The sequence below is a fragment of the Lissotriton helveticus genome, chromosome 3_1 (assembly GCF_964261635.1).
Source record: "Lissotriton helveticus chromosome 3_1, aLisHel1.1, whole genome shotgun sequence".
Lineage (NCBI taxonomy): Eukaryota > Metazoa > Chordata > Amphibia > Caudata > Salamandridae > Lissotriton > Lissotriton helveticus.
The window spans coordinates 1,163,935,047-1,163,948,540 of record NC_136061.1 but is presented as its reverse complement, the minus strand read 5'-3'; the positions used below and the strand labels follow the sequence as shown (position 1 = coordinate 1,163,948,540).

The 13,494-nt window shown below is 49.4% G+C and overlaps 1 protein-coding gene across 1 annotated transcript in view; it reads left to right on the top strand.

Annotated features, from left to right (window-relative positions):
* Positions 1 to 8,500, top strand: part of LOC144823338 (NXPE family member 4-like) — a 328,593-nt gene extending 320,093 nt beyond the window's left edge. Inside the window, exon 6 of the mRNA XM_078681787.1 lies at positions 7,943 to 8,500. Within this exon, the coding sequence (XP_078537913.1) occupies positions 7,943 to 8,487 (545 nt within the window). The 3' untranslated portion in view covers positions 8,488 to 8,500. The remainder of the gene's footprint in view (positions 1 to 7,942) is intronic.
* The last annotated feature ends 4,994 nt before the right edge of the window (positions 8,501 to 13,494 follow it).

The window sequence follows — 13,494 nt, the reverse complement described above, 5'->3', positions numbered from 1 at the left end:
GCCCAGCGCTTACTGGACGGACCCTCCGATGACTTCCAGTGCCAGGTGATCTCTCTCTGAGCCAAAATAAGTCCCAGGTCTACAAATTTACTGGTGACCTTCGTTTTCTTCGTGTGCAGGAACCAGAGCAGCAGGCAGACTGCCTTGTCAAAAATCAGCTGTCTATCTGTCACCCCGTTCAAAAGCTCTCCCACTTCTGTCCAATACAAGCCCAGCTTCGGGCAATCCCACATCATGTGATCTAGTTCCGCCCCTGCGAAGGAGCACCTGGGGCATGCCGCTCCCTGCGCATGGAAATGCCTTTGTATCTTGCCAGGAGTCAGGTAGGCCCTATGTATTACAAAGAAGTGTACTTGTTGGAAGCGGGCATTCCTACATCCCTTCCACGCTCTCCTCAGGATTTGGCCCCATGTAGCATCTGGTATGGGTTTCCCTACGCTCTCCTCCCATTTCACTTTCAACGCTGTCAGGGGTTTTAGGCCTTCATGAAGCATTCGGGAATGTAAACATGTTACCGCTTTAAATGTCCCCGCCGACATCACCACGTATTGGCACGCCATCGTGGTCGTTGGCTCTGCGACCCCCACCTTCCAATGCTTCTTCATTGCCGCGGTCACTGCCATATATATTAGGAAACTCCCAGCCGGGATTCCAAATTGGTCCTGCACCGCATGGAAGGGAAGCAACTCGCCGTCGGCGTACAGGTCACCCACCATGTGGAGCCCCTTCTCTTCCCCTTCCATAAGGGGTGACCAATCCCCGCCATGTGGTAAGGCCGTCAGCATGCCCAGGGGTATTTCCGGAGCATACGGATGTGCCACTCCCGCTCGCTTTTGACTCCTATTCCAGCACAACCTCAGCGTTCTTTCCTCGAGCGTCAATTCTCCTGCAGCAAGATGTTGTTGCAGGACAATATAGGACAGTACATGCCTCTGTATCCCCTGTCCGCGGCACAGATCTGGGCCCCTAAATTCCCTAGCTACGTGTTGCGTAAGGATCTGCAGCTGCGCCGCCAAATAATACAATTCGAAACCTGGCACTGCCATTCCCCCTTCTGATTTCGGCCGACGAAGTGTGTCCAGCGCCACCCTTCTCCTCCCGCTCCCCCATAGGAACCCGATAGTAAGGGTTCGTAGGTCCTTAAAGAACCGGGGTGGGATCCACAACGGCAACGTCCTGAAATAATACAAGAGGCGCGGCAAGGCCACCATCTTGAGCAGTGCCACTCTGCCGACCACCGACAGCGGGAGCGTGGCCCAAAATGCTACCAAGCCCCTCAGAGCTCTAATGCAACGTCCGATGTTGCCCTCCAGTAAGTCTCCTGCCTCACGGTAGATCCTCACTCCTAGGTAGGTAAAACAGGATCCTTCTCAAACCACATCCACAGGCAGCAGCGGCTGTGGCGTGTCTGCTCTCAGTGGGAAAACACAAGTTTTGCGCCAATTCACACCAAGACCCGACAGCACCCCAAACGTGTCCAGCATATCCACCGCTTTTCTCAATGCCTCCGCCGTATCCTCCAGGAACAGCAAGAGATCATCCGCATAAAGCGAGATATAATGGTGCTCACCTCGGCAGGTGATCCCCTTATACGCCGCTCCCGTCCGAGCGTGAATTGCCAAGGGTTCGATCGCCAGCGCGAACAACAGAGGCGATAATAAACATCCCTGACGCGTACCCCGCTGTACTGGGTATGCCCTTGATATCACTGAACCTATTCTCACCCTGGCGGTGGCCGAGGAGTATAGCACACTCGTCCAGCGCCGGAACTCAGTTCCCATGCCAAATCACTCTAGCACCTTATCTAGGTAAGCCCATTCCAAGCTATCGAATGCCTTTTCTATATCAATCGATAGTACCGCCGGCCATTCATTCGGTTCCAGTTCGCTCCCCAACACACGTATCAAGCGGTGGATATTAGCCGAAGTGTTCCGGGTGGGGATAAAACCCGCTTGATCCTCGTGAATCAGCGTCGTCATATATGGTAGCAATCTGGTAGCCAGTATACGGCTCAAGATTTTGTAATCCACCGTCAGCATGGACAGCGGTCTGTACGCAGTGACGTCCGTGCCATCCCTCCCCGGCTTCAGCAGGGGCACAACCAAAGCCTCCCGCATAGAACCGGGTAGGCAGCCTTGTTCTAGCTCTTCATTATAGACTGCTAACAACCTGGGCGCCAAGGTGTCAACGTATTCTGCATAAAATTATATTGGGAAGCCATCCACCCCAGGAGTCTTCCTCCTCGCCACCTGTTTATTAGCTCCCCTAATCTCAGCCAGCGTAATCGCGGCGCCCAGGGCCTCAGCGTCTTCGTCTCCTAACTGTGGGAACCGGATCTCCGCCAGGTAACCCTCCATGTCCTCAGTCCCCGCCACCAATCTACTCCGGTACAGGGTCTCATAATACTCCGCAAAGCGCGATAGGATCGCCATCTGGGAGTAGACCGTGTCCCCAGACTCTGTCTTAAGGTTCAGGATCGAACACCCCCTCGGTTCCGGGTTCGCCAACCTCGCCAGCAGCGTACCCACCTTATCACCCTCATCATGGACCCTTGCCGTATACTGCTTATAGTCATAACAACGCAGCCTCTCAGTTTCCGCTGCAACTAACTCCTTAGCCTCCATAAGCTGCGCCTGCAACGCTCCCTGTTCCGGTCTTCGCTGCTCTATTTTCCTCAGCTCCTCTTCTGCCTTCATGACCTCCCCCATTATCACTCTCCTGACCCCGCTATGTTTGCCAATACACAGGCCTCTCGCCACCACCTTAAAGGCGTCCCAATCAAGCCTTCTAGAAGAGGCCGACCCCTCGTTGACTGCAAAGTACGTCTCCACTCCCTCCTGGACCTCAGTCCGGAAAACCTGATCTTCTAGCGTGTCCGGGTTCAATCGCCAATTGGGAATCGCTGTTCTTGTTCGCTGCCATTGGAGAGAGAGCAACTGGGGATTATGATCTGGGATGGTCCTAGCGAGGTACTCAGTACTTGATGCTACGGTAGCGGTAGTAGGATCACAAAGGATCGTATCGATCCGGACATGCAGTTCGTGGAGCGCGGAGAAGAAGGAGTAGTCCCTATCCCCCGGGTGCTGCCCACGCCACACATCCACCAGCCCCCACTCAGTCTGCCATTCCCTTCTCCGCCGTGCCACCCTGCGTACCAAGGACTCAGCCAATGGTGGATGGGACCTATCTAAGGTGGTATCTGTAATGGAGTTGAAATCGCCTCCTAGTATTAACGGCCCCACTAAGTAATGTGCTACCCGATAGAGCATCAAAAAATTGAGGTTGTTCTGCATTTGGTGCGTAAATGCTGCAAAGCGCCACCTCCCTGCCATACAATCTCCCCCGCACTCCTACATATCTACCCTCTGGATCAATCACCTGGCTCGTAACCTGAAATGGAGTTCCAGCCCTCACCCAGATCAGTACCCCCCTGGCATATGCTGAGTACGCTGTTCCAAAGACTTGCCCCCTCCAGCGTCTCTGCAGTGCCGCGCATTCCGATTTGGTAAGATGGGTCTCCTGAAGCATTGCAATCTGAATCCCACGTCTCACCAAATATGCATGTACTTTATAGCGTCGGGACATAGTGTGTAGCCCCCGTATATTCCAAGTGATGCACTTCAGTTCAGGTAAATTCCCCATTGTCATCTTCCCTCAATGTCCCCCCCTCCATGTCTTTCCAGCCCACACCAGCTTCAGACGTGCCCACCCTCCCAACGCCCCACATAACTCCCAACGCCCATACCCCCAGAACAGGAACCAATAGTCGCGCCTCAGTCCCCATCCAAACCGCAATAACCATGTAAACAATTCTACCCTGTGGTAGCCACCACAGGTCGCCTTAAGGGCAATAGGTGCGTGGCAATGCACCGATAGGCGGCAGCTCCGGCCTCTGCCCCCCGCTCCATGATCCCACCCTGTGGCATGCAATAATAACAGTAATCAAAGGGTTACCATACATTCCCGCCCCATCAATAACCGAACCCAGCTCATACTGCACCTCAGGGGCTATGTAGATCACAGATCGTCTGCTGTGCGAGGTGTTACCTCTGGTCCCACAGTACTGTCCACATCAGATAATTCAGTCCCTGATTGTCCTTTATCGTCTTCCGACGCCGATCTTCCAGTCAGGTCCTCCGCCTGCGACCCAGTGATTGCCACCGTCGCTGCTAGCGCTCCCTGTTTGTCCGCTGCCATTCGTGCCAGCAAGAGGGCCTGTTGAGTCCTGTGCCTTTTGCGGATGCGTTGCGATTGGCGCACCCTCACTTGTTTGGGCCGACCGTCCGCATTCTTGCCCCTTCGGTCCGTTCCCGCCCTGTAGGACTCAAGCCAAGTCCAAGCGTCGTCAGGTGAGGTGAAGAACTGTGTCGTGCCATCTAAGATGATTCGCAACTTGGCCGGAAACAGCAGTGAATATTGGATCCCCTCTGTTCTGAGTTCCTTTTTTACCGCTAGGTATGAGGCCCTGCGACGCTGTATATCCTGTGTATAGTCCGGAAATATTGTGACTGAACTGTTTTCCACCTTGAAAGGGCCCATGGAGCGCGCATTTTGGATCAATAAGTCCCTGTCCTTGAAGTGAAGGACACGAGCCACCACAGGTGTAGGTGGGCGTCCCAACAGTGGCGGCGTGGCCGGGACTCTGTGAGCCCGTTCCAGAGTAAGGAAGGAGGATAGCCCCTCTGGTGCCACCTGTGATCTGAACCAGTTCTCCAGGTAGGAAATCATGTCCGTCCCCTCAATTTTCTCTGGCAGGCCAACCACCCTGACATTGTTGCGCCGGTTCCTACTTTCTGCATCCTCCGCCCTCTTCTCCAGCGTTGTCAGTCTCTGTAATGCATCCTCCAGTTTTCGCTCAATAGTCACTACCGCTGGTTTCAGGACCTGTACAACTAATTCAGTATCTTTCACCCTGTCCCCCAGTTTGGAATTATCGGCTTTCAGAAGACCCAACCCCGTCGCGACCTGCGCGATGTCGTTATGCAGGGAGTCTTTGGTTGTTGTTATGGCCTCTAGAATCTGATCCAGGCGTTTATTCAGCCGCTTTTCCGTCTCCGAGCCCTCCATCAGGTCGCCACACTCTGGAGCAGTACTCTGCGCCGCACCGTCCACATCCGCGGTCCTCGGTTTCATTTCGGTAGGCAGTCCTCCCACAGTGCTGCCCGTGGATATTCTCTGCCTTGGTCCTTTGAGCCCGGGTGGTACTGTCCTCCCCTTCCTATTCTAGGCAAGGGTCGCCAAACCAAAGCACGCTGCGCACCAGCCAGGCTGCAGTCCCTCCGTTGGTGCAAAGCCGTCGCTGCTGCTACCCCAGGAATAGCGCCGCCGAATCGGAGTACGGGCCACTATGATGAGTATGGACCTCGTCCACGGTGGCCGCTGCGGCAATATCCAGCTCCGTTATGAGCAGCTCGTATCCTGGGCAGCACAGCGCTCTAGACGGTTCCAAAATCTGCTCTGCGACTTAGATTAGGCCTCCAGGTGCCGGTGCTGGGCTGCCACCGGTAGCAGACTCTGCCCCTCTGACCCTCGGCCTCCGGGCGAGGTGTGCCACAGCCCTTCGCCGTCCCTTCAGGCAGCCGACAATGTGGGTCTCCCAGCGTGTCCCGAGGGCATCAGGTCTATGGCGCGCTCCTCCGTTTCCCCCCGATGTGTGCTGGGGTAGGAGTGCAACTATTGGGGCCACATACCAGCCTTCGGCCGATCATGGATCGCAGCAGCAGGGGGACAGTCCCTGCGTCACCGCCGCGTTGCCTCCGCTGTCGTTCTCCGTGCAGCGCACCCAGAGCGGCTCCCACACTGCAATGCCCGATATGGGCCCTCAGGTAGCCCGCCGCTGTAATGACTTCCACTCCCTCCGCCGAGGTCCCACTGTCGCCAGGGTCTTTGGCGGCTCCGCGTTACCTCTGCATGGAGCCCCGGTGCCTGCCTCGTCGGTCGCTTCAGTGCGCCACGCCCAGGTACCGCCGTGAAAGCGCTCCAGCTCCGTATCCTACCGAGCCTTGGCCGCAGAGCCGGCTACGCCGCCTCCTTTCCTTTCCCCTTTAGGACGCCGCCAGTTCGTGTCTCCCGGGGAAGTCCGCCGGCAGCTGGGCCGTAATTCTCTGACCGGTGCTCTTCTTCGGGCCGCCCGAGCCCAGGCTCTCGGTCACCTCAGCTCCCCTGCCACAGTCTGTCTGCCCAGCTCGGCTTCGCGGCTTGCAGATCTTCTCCGTCAGTCCGCGGTCGCCGCCATTTTGTGGGCTCCGTCTCCGCTCCCTCAGCCCGAGTCCGTGAGGGAATACTCGCCTCCCTGGCCCTTCCTCGGAGTAATTTCAGGCACGGAGCGTGCCCCAGGTGTTCCGATCCAGCCTCAAGCACTTGCTGCCACGAAAGACCCCAGTCCACAGGATAAATGAGGGATCGAGCGCGGAGCTATCGGCTCACGCCGCCTGCTCCATCGGTGCCCAAGCCACGCCCCCACGTCGACGCATAATTAGAAGCACTAAATTCCATGCTGACCATTTCAAATCAATTATGAATAATTCTAGGTCATTATGAGAATAACTACATATTTTACTCTATGTTTGAATGGCAATGCTGTTTATATGTATAGTTCTCTCTTTATCCAATGAATTGGTTGTGATCTATGTACACCATAAATTTATCTCACTGTGTCTCTCTTTTGCACTAGATAACAATGTGTCTTTGAGCTGTGTTTTGTGTTGATACAAGAAATCGTTTTCCTAAAATAAATTACAGTGTAACACAATTCATTTGTGCTAACTACTTCGAGTATGTGTTTAGACAGATATGTATAACATTTACTGATATCCCAACGTAGAAGAGGATAAAAACTTTGAAGTTACTTTGCTTTGAAAAGTGTGTTGTGGCAGAACGGCTGTTCGTTTCCTGGAATGAAGGAACACAACACAGTAAAAATAGGGTTTAGCAAAAAGGCAACAAGATAAATTCTGCAGAAAGGGCAGATGCCCAACAAATCCTACTTTGCTGAAAGTAAAGACACAAATGTAATGCAACCACTTTCCCTAAGCCATCTGCTACCTGCTACAGTAGTGGTATAGTAATTAATGACAAACAGACTGCCTCTTATTGCAGGTTTCAGTTAGAATCATAGGTTCCATGTTTTTATTCGCTGGCTCAATGAGTAAGTGTGGAGTGAGTGAAGGTTTTTCCTTAATAGAAGTGTATGATCAAAGAGTTGAAATGAGAGGCCCTCTTTTAAAATTCTTTCTTTTCAAAACCATGTGAATTTGATAAAGGATTGTGTTGCCACTGTGAGATACGTTGCTTAGAGGGCATGGATTTCCTGGCCCTACGCCCAACCAGAGTCAGATGTATAGTGTAGCCCATTGGGGTCTCACTGGACCAAATACTGCGTATATTTGTTACTGCTGCTCTTGGTTTCATATGGCTCTGGTGATAGATTGGAAAGGTAAATTTGATACAAGACCTTGTGTCGATCTTCAGCTGAGATGAGAGCTGCCTTTTTAGCAGAGTGGCATGGTCGTTATTTAGATCTGGAAGTAGCTGTGCGGTCTGGCTTCTTTCGGGGACTCAAATTCTTCCTGCATTCAGAACAGTGGTCTACCTGACCTTGTGTCTCTGAATCCTAGTGCGGCAATAGGTTTTAATAGGGGCTTTTATGGTGAAACATATTTATTTACATAATAAAAGAATTCAGCTATTTTTTGCTTGCCATTGTAACATATGTAAAATGTGTGCAATCTGAAAAATGTAGTTTTGGAAAAGAACATTTTCACAAACCCTCGGTATATAGGGAAAGCTGAAAGGTTTTGATTCCTTAAAATCTAAAACACACAACCAAACAAATTAAAAGCATATGCTTGAGAAAGTATTACATGCATTGTGTTATGATAATGCTAATTTATTTCATGACTAACCTTCTGATGTTTGTTACATTCTGTATTTTTCTTCTCAGTAATGACCTACTTCGACCACCATGAATCCGGTTGGTCTACCTGGCAGAAGACACTCTTAGCCTTCCACATGGACAAGGACATTATGGTATCATACAAAAGGCATGGATTTCCACTTGAAAGCTTTAGGTTCTATTTTTTTAAAGAAGACAAATATATCAGTCGACAAATTGACGAAATAGGCGGAGGTCGCAACACCATCATCGCCATCACGATGGGTCAGCACTTCCGACAATTCCCTCTCCAGCTGTACATCCGCCGAGCACTCAACATACGCAAGGCCATCGAGCGACTGCTGACCCGGAGCCCTGACACCAAAGTCATCATAAAGACAGAGAACACCAGGGACACCAACAAAGCGGTGGAAAAATTGAGTGAATTTCATGGCTATTGTCAATATCTGGTGTCGAAAGAGGTTTTTAAGAACATGGATGTTGGTTTTGTGGATGCAATGGACATGACCTGCGCCCTGGCCACTGAGAATATTCACCCACCGACGCACGTACTTGAGAACATTATGAGCCTGACTTTCAATTATGCCTGCTAGTGATAATCAAACAAGTGGCTGTACCAATAAAGTGTCCTTTTGAATGTGTACCTGACATACAAGTGAGATGTAGAATGCTTATTCCACAAGCACAAGGCATGTCACCTTCTTGCTTAGCCTTAAAACCTAGTTTCCATATTTCTTATTCTTTTCGCCCCAACTACAATGGCAACAAACACCACTCAGGAAATACACTGAAAGCTGGATATAGCCTGTTGGCGCACCACAAGCCCTAGGTACTTCAGAACCATTGAAAACTCATAAAACCCTGCTGAATTTGGTTCTGATCAGGAATTATTGAGAAAAATTACTTAAAAGCATATCCTAAAACCTAGGCAATGTTGCTTGCTTCTACCAATTTGGGTACAGATGCAAGACAGGCACACGTGGCACAAATGCTGCATTTATTGTTTTTTATAAGTTCATTGCTGTATATGAGATGACAGACAGAGAGGCTTCTGTCCATAGCTGGCCATGATGTATTAAGAATGATTCTAGGAGAAGCTTGATGATATTGTCAACTCAATTCCCAGTTCAAAGCATTGGGGTCCCCAACTCTCCAGGGCCCCTCAGTAATGTCTGTGAGATATGGGATACTCCGAGGCGAGGAAAGGGAGTATTCGCATTCTGCAGGGGTTGTCTCTCATTTTGCTCTACACAACTGTTTCCGGTTTCACAAGATGAATACAGTGCATCTTTGGCTCGTCTCATCTGTCTGTGTATAGATCTGTTGAAGCTTCGTTATTGGCTTGGGGAATATAACATTTTGAGCAGAACTGAATATAAGAACATTAAATGTACCAAGTATCGTAACTGACAGATGGGATGGATAACCTAAGTATGTTCATTATGCACTACAAATTTAAGTGGGGAGTATGGTGGCGCTTTACAAGTCGGAGTGTAAGGAAATGATACAAAATTGACAATGAAGACAGACAATACAATTCACTACCTAACCATAAAGACACACTGATTTCCATATTAACAAGTTTTGCAAATTTGTGATGAGTTCTTCGGTGTTTATCCTCGAGCACACGGAGATGACTCTTCCGGACTGATTTACAGCACAAGCAGCTGGTGGAAGTGCATTTCAATGTAGAGGTCCTTGAAGGCAAAAAGGATTTGAACCTGGATGCCTCAAATGGCTTTCTGGGTGAAACTAGTTGATTTGATTAGGCCTGGGAAGAACTTAAGGAATTTTTCTCAGTGGAATTCTGCGGAGTTGCAAAAGAAACTGTCACAATGTCAATGGCCACATACTAGAACCACTAACCTCTGAGAGATGTCAGCAGGAACGATGGATAGAAGTTATCCCCCCTTCTTCTCCAGGACGCACAACACATAGGGTGAAGTATACACCGCTATATGTCTATGCCCCCCAGGCAGAGACGTTTTAATGCATGGGCAAAGTGGGCTCTGGCCCAGGGCCCCAACCTTCCAGGGGGCCCCCTGACAGAGTCAGCTCCGTTCTCCAGAGTTCTGTCCTAATGACCTTGACTATTGCTTAAACAGATCGTTTTAAATACAGTGTTCCTCTAACTTATTTTTGATGTATCTGATGTGTGAGTCTAGTACAGCCATTTTGCAGAGAAATGTTGGGGCAGATATACAAGAAAGTGCCTCAGCGTGGCACTGCAAGCCCATTGGCTGCGCCACGCTGTGGCACTTCCGAAGCACAGGGATGCAACATATTTACAAGAATATGCTGCATCTCTGTGCTTCCCCCTGCGCTGGTGCACAAACTGCAGCCATGCGCCGGCGCAGGCACCCTTGCACCATGGTGCAAGCTAGCCTGCGTCGTGGGGAGATTGTTTTTGTGCAGGAAGGGGCACCTCCCTTCACAAAAACAATCACTACAGTCTTTTCCTCTTTCAATGCATGCTGTACAATGCAGCACACATTAAAAGAGGGAAAAACGAGGAGTAATGAAAAAATATTCCCTCATTTCACCTCGCTACGCCATCTCTAGGGTAGCGTAGCATTCAGACGCATCTCTAGATTTATGATTTCTCGTATATCTGAAGATGTGTCTTGTTCCATGGGTGTTGCGTGGGAACACCCATAGAAACACCCATGGAACGCCTTCAACGCAAAGTGCTGCGTGCGAAAGGGGTGTATTTACAAGGAGAGGAAAAAGTAATGCATGGTGGCTATTCCTGTTCTTGTAAATATGGAGGAGCCCCCTTCGCCACTAGCACGTCATGAAAAGTGATGTGCTGGTGGCCCAGGGGGCTTGTAAATCTGCCCCGCTGAGTTTATGATTCATGCAATTTACATATAAAAAGATTCTTTTAGATCAAAACAAGGCCTAACGTATAAGAAATGGGAGGGCATCACAGAGATTATTTCGCGTAATATTGGTGAGCTGCTGAGCTGCCGCTGTGTCACAATATTGAAAACACACATAACTATCCCTGAATATGAGATGTAAACACATTTAGGCCCTAATTAATGAGACGTGATGCATCGCTGTGTGAAATAAGGGATGCGTCACTTCTTAGTGCACCCTCCTTGTGACATGATGAATGTGTCATATTTACTGTATGACGCATCATGTCGCAAGGATTTACAGGTACGTCAGTATTTCTTATGTCTGTTGGCGCATAAGTGATGCATTCCTGGGGTGTGTTTGAAAATAGACGCAACTCCAGCACATGGGGCAAATCCTATGTGAAAGGGCCTACATCAGTCTTACGCCGGCCGTGAGGCAGGTGTAAGATATTGGCGTCCTAGAAGGGGCACAATGAGTTCTCATAGATAGATGCGCCACTTCTACGAGGCTTTTTGTGGGGCAACACCAACCCTACATATATTTTACCTGGTGCAGGTATAATGTGGTGCAGGGGTTTATAAAGTGACCCATTTGACTAGATGCGTCACTTTCTAAATAGGATGCAACATGGCAATTTTTTTACGCTGCTGGTGCGTCACAAAGTGACGCACCAACGGCATAAAAGTGAAGCAAGGCCTCATAAATAAGGCCCTTAAAATTTGAATAAGTGTTCCTTTGCACTGTCAGGGCCCTAATGAAATGAAATATTGTATTTAATAGAGCGCGCAGCAACACAAACTAGGGTGTCCCGGCGTCTGTCAGTGGGAGGAAAACATGCGTAAAAGACAAATCAGTTGTTAAAAAGCCAGGTTTTTAAGTTTTTCCTGAAAGAGAGTAAGTCTGTGGTTAGTCTTAGAGACTCAGACACCTTGAAAGCCGAGGGATCTGCCTCCAGTGGGGGCACGGCATATTTTAGGCACGATGGCCAGGTTGACCTTGGAAGATCTTAAGGGTCTAGATGTTTTGTAGCGATTAATGCGCTTATTTAGGTAGCCAGCTCCTAAGCCAGGAAAAGCTTTAAAGAAGATGGTCATCGCTTTGAAGTCGATCCGTTCTTTGATGCGGAGCTAGTGTAGAGACTTAAGAATAGGGGTCATAGTAGATCTGGGTTTAGGTCTCAGGATGGCTCTGGCTGCCGCGTTTTGTACCACTTGTAGGTAAGGGAATTGGGAAGACCGAGGTACAAGCTGTTGACATAGTCAAGCTTTGATGTCACCAGAATCTGCACCACGATCTTTCTGCTCTCAAGCGGTAACAGTGGGAGGGGGAACATCCATTACGACGCAGTGTTTACACCGCACTACCATTACAACAATGATTTTACAACGCAAGTCGTTACCACGACTTGTGCTGGAGGGCGCTCTAGGCTAAAGAATAGTAAATTTACTATTCCAACACCTTCCCTACTGTACGTAGGCTGGTGTTGGAATAGTAAATCTTACTATTCCTAAGTCCAGCACCCTACAACGCAAGTCGTGGTAACGTTGTAATGGTATTGCGGTGTAAACGCCGCGTTGTATTGACATACAACCAGTGGCAGGCTTTTAGCATCCAGAGTATGCCAAAGCAAGCGCCAGTTAGATTTTGGATTCGAAAGCGCATGGAGAGTGTCTTGTCTATGACAATTTGTAAGTTTTTTACTTTATCTTTTTCCGCCACCAAGAGCTCCAGTCAGGTGTTTCTGGATTACCAAAGAAAACAACTTCAGTTTTGTAAGGATTGCACTTTAGCTGATTGATCATAAGCCAGTTAAAAACCTTTGTGAGGCAAGACCTAATCATTGCCCCGTCAAAATCGGTTCCTTTTTCACACGTAAAAATCAGCTGAGGGTTATCAGCATAGGAAACAATTTTGGCGCCCTCTTCTTCTATCAAAATGCAAGGGGGATATATATATATATTAAAAAGGGTAGGACTGAGAATGGAGTCCTGAGGGACACAAACATTCATGGCCGGAACCGGGGAGGAGAAAGGGGGAGCCAGATGTCCTGAGATCTATTTGCCAAGAATGATGACATCCATGTTAAGGCAGTCCCCCCCAGGCCGATGTTAGCAAGTCTCTTCAGGAGCCTCTCATGTGGGACCGTATCGAAGGCCACCGACAGATTGAGCAGTATCAGAACACCCTTGCCTCCCTGGTTCAGCTTACCCGTACTGTAGTTAGCCCTAAAACTGGATTGCAAATCATGAAGGAGCTTCCCATCTTCAATGTGTTTTTGGAGGGCCTTGTTTACATGCTGTAATACTTTGGAGAGGGTCGGAAGAAGGGAGATTGCCCTGTAGTTGGCAGGGTCCGTCGGTTTGTCTTTGCCTTTTTTATCAGTGGAAGAATCTTAGCATTCTTCCATAATTTCGGCATGTTGCCTGAGGAGAGGGACACATTAAAGAGCTGGTTTACCGTGAGGTTTGTGGTGGGAGCTAATAGGTTCAGGATATTCGTTGGACATGGGTCGGTAGGAGAGCCAGATTTAATGCTTTGGAGAATGGTCAGTAACTCTTCAAGCTGAAACTCAGGGAAAGCAAGTAAAGATGGAGGATCCAAGGGGTGGAATATGCTATTGGAAGCTAGGTAGATGGTCAGTTCTTCCTCTGAGATGTTAGTGAAGGCTTGTTGGATCCCACAGATCTTTTTGTGGAAGAATTGAGCTATTTGCTTGGACCATTCTTCGGTGCATG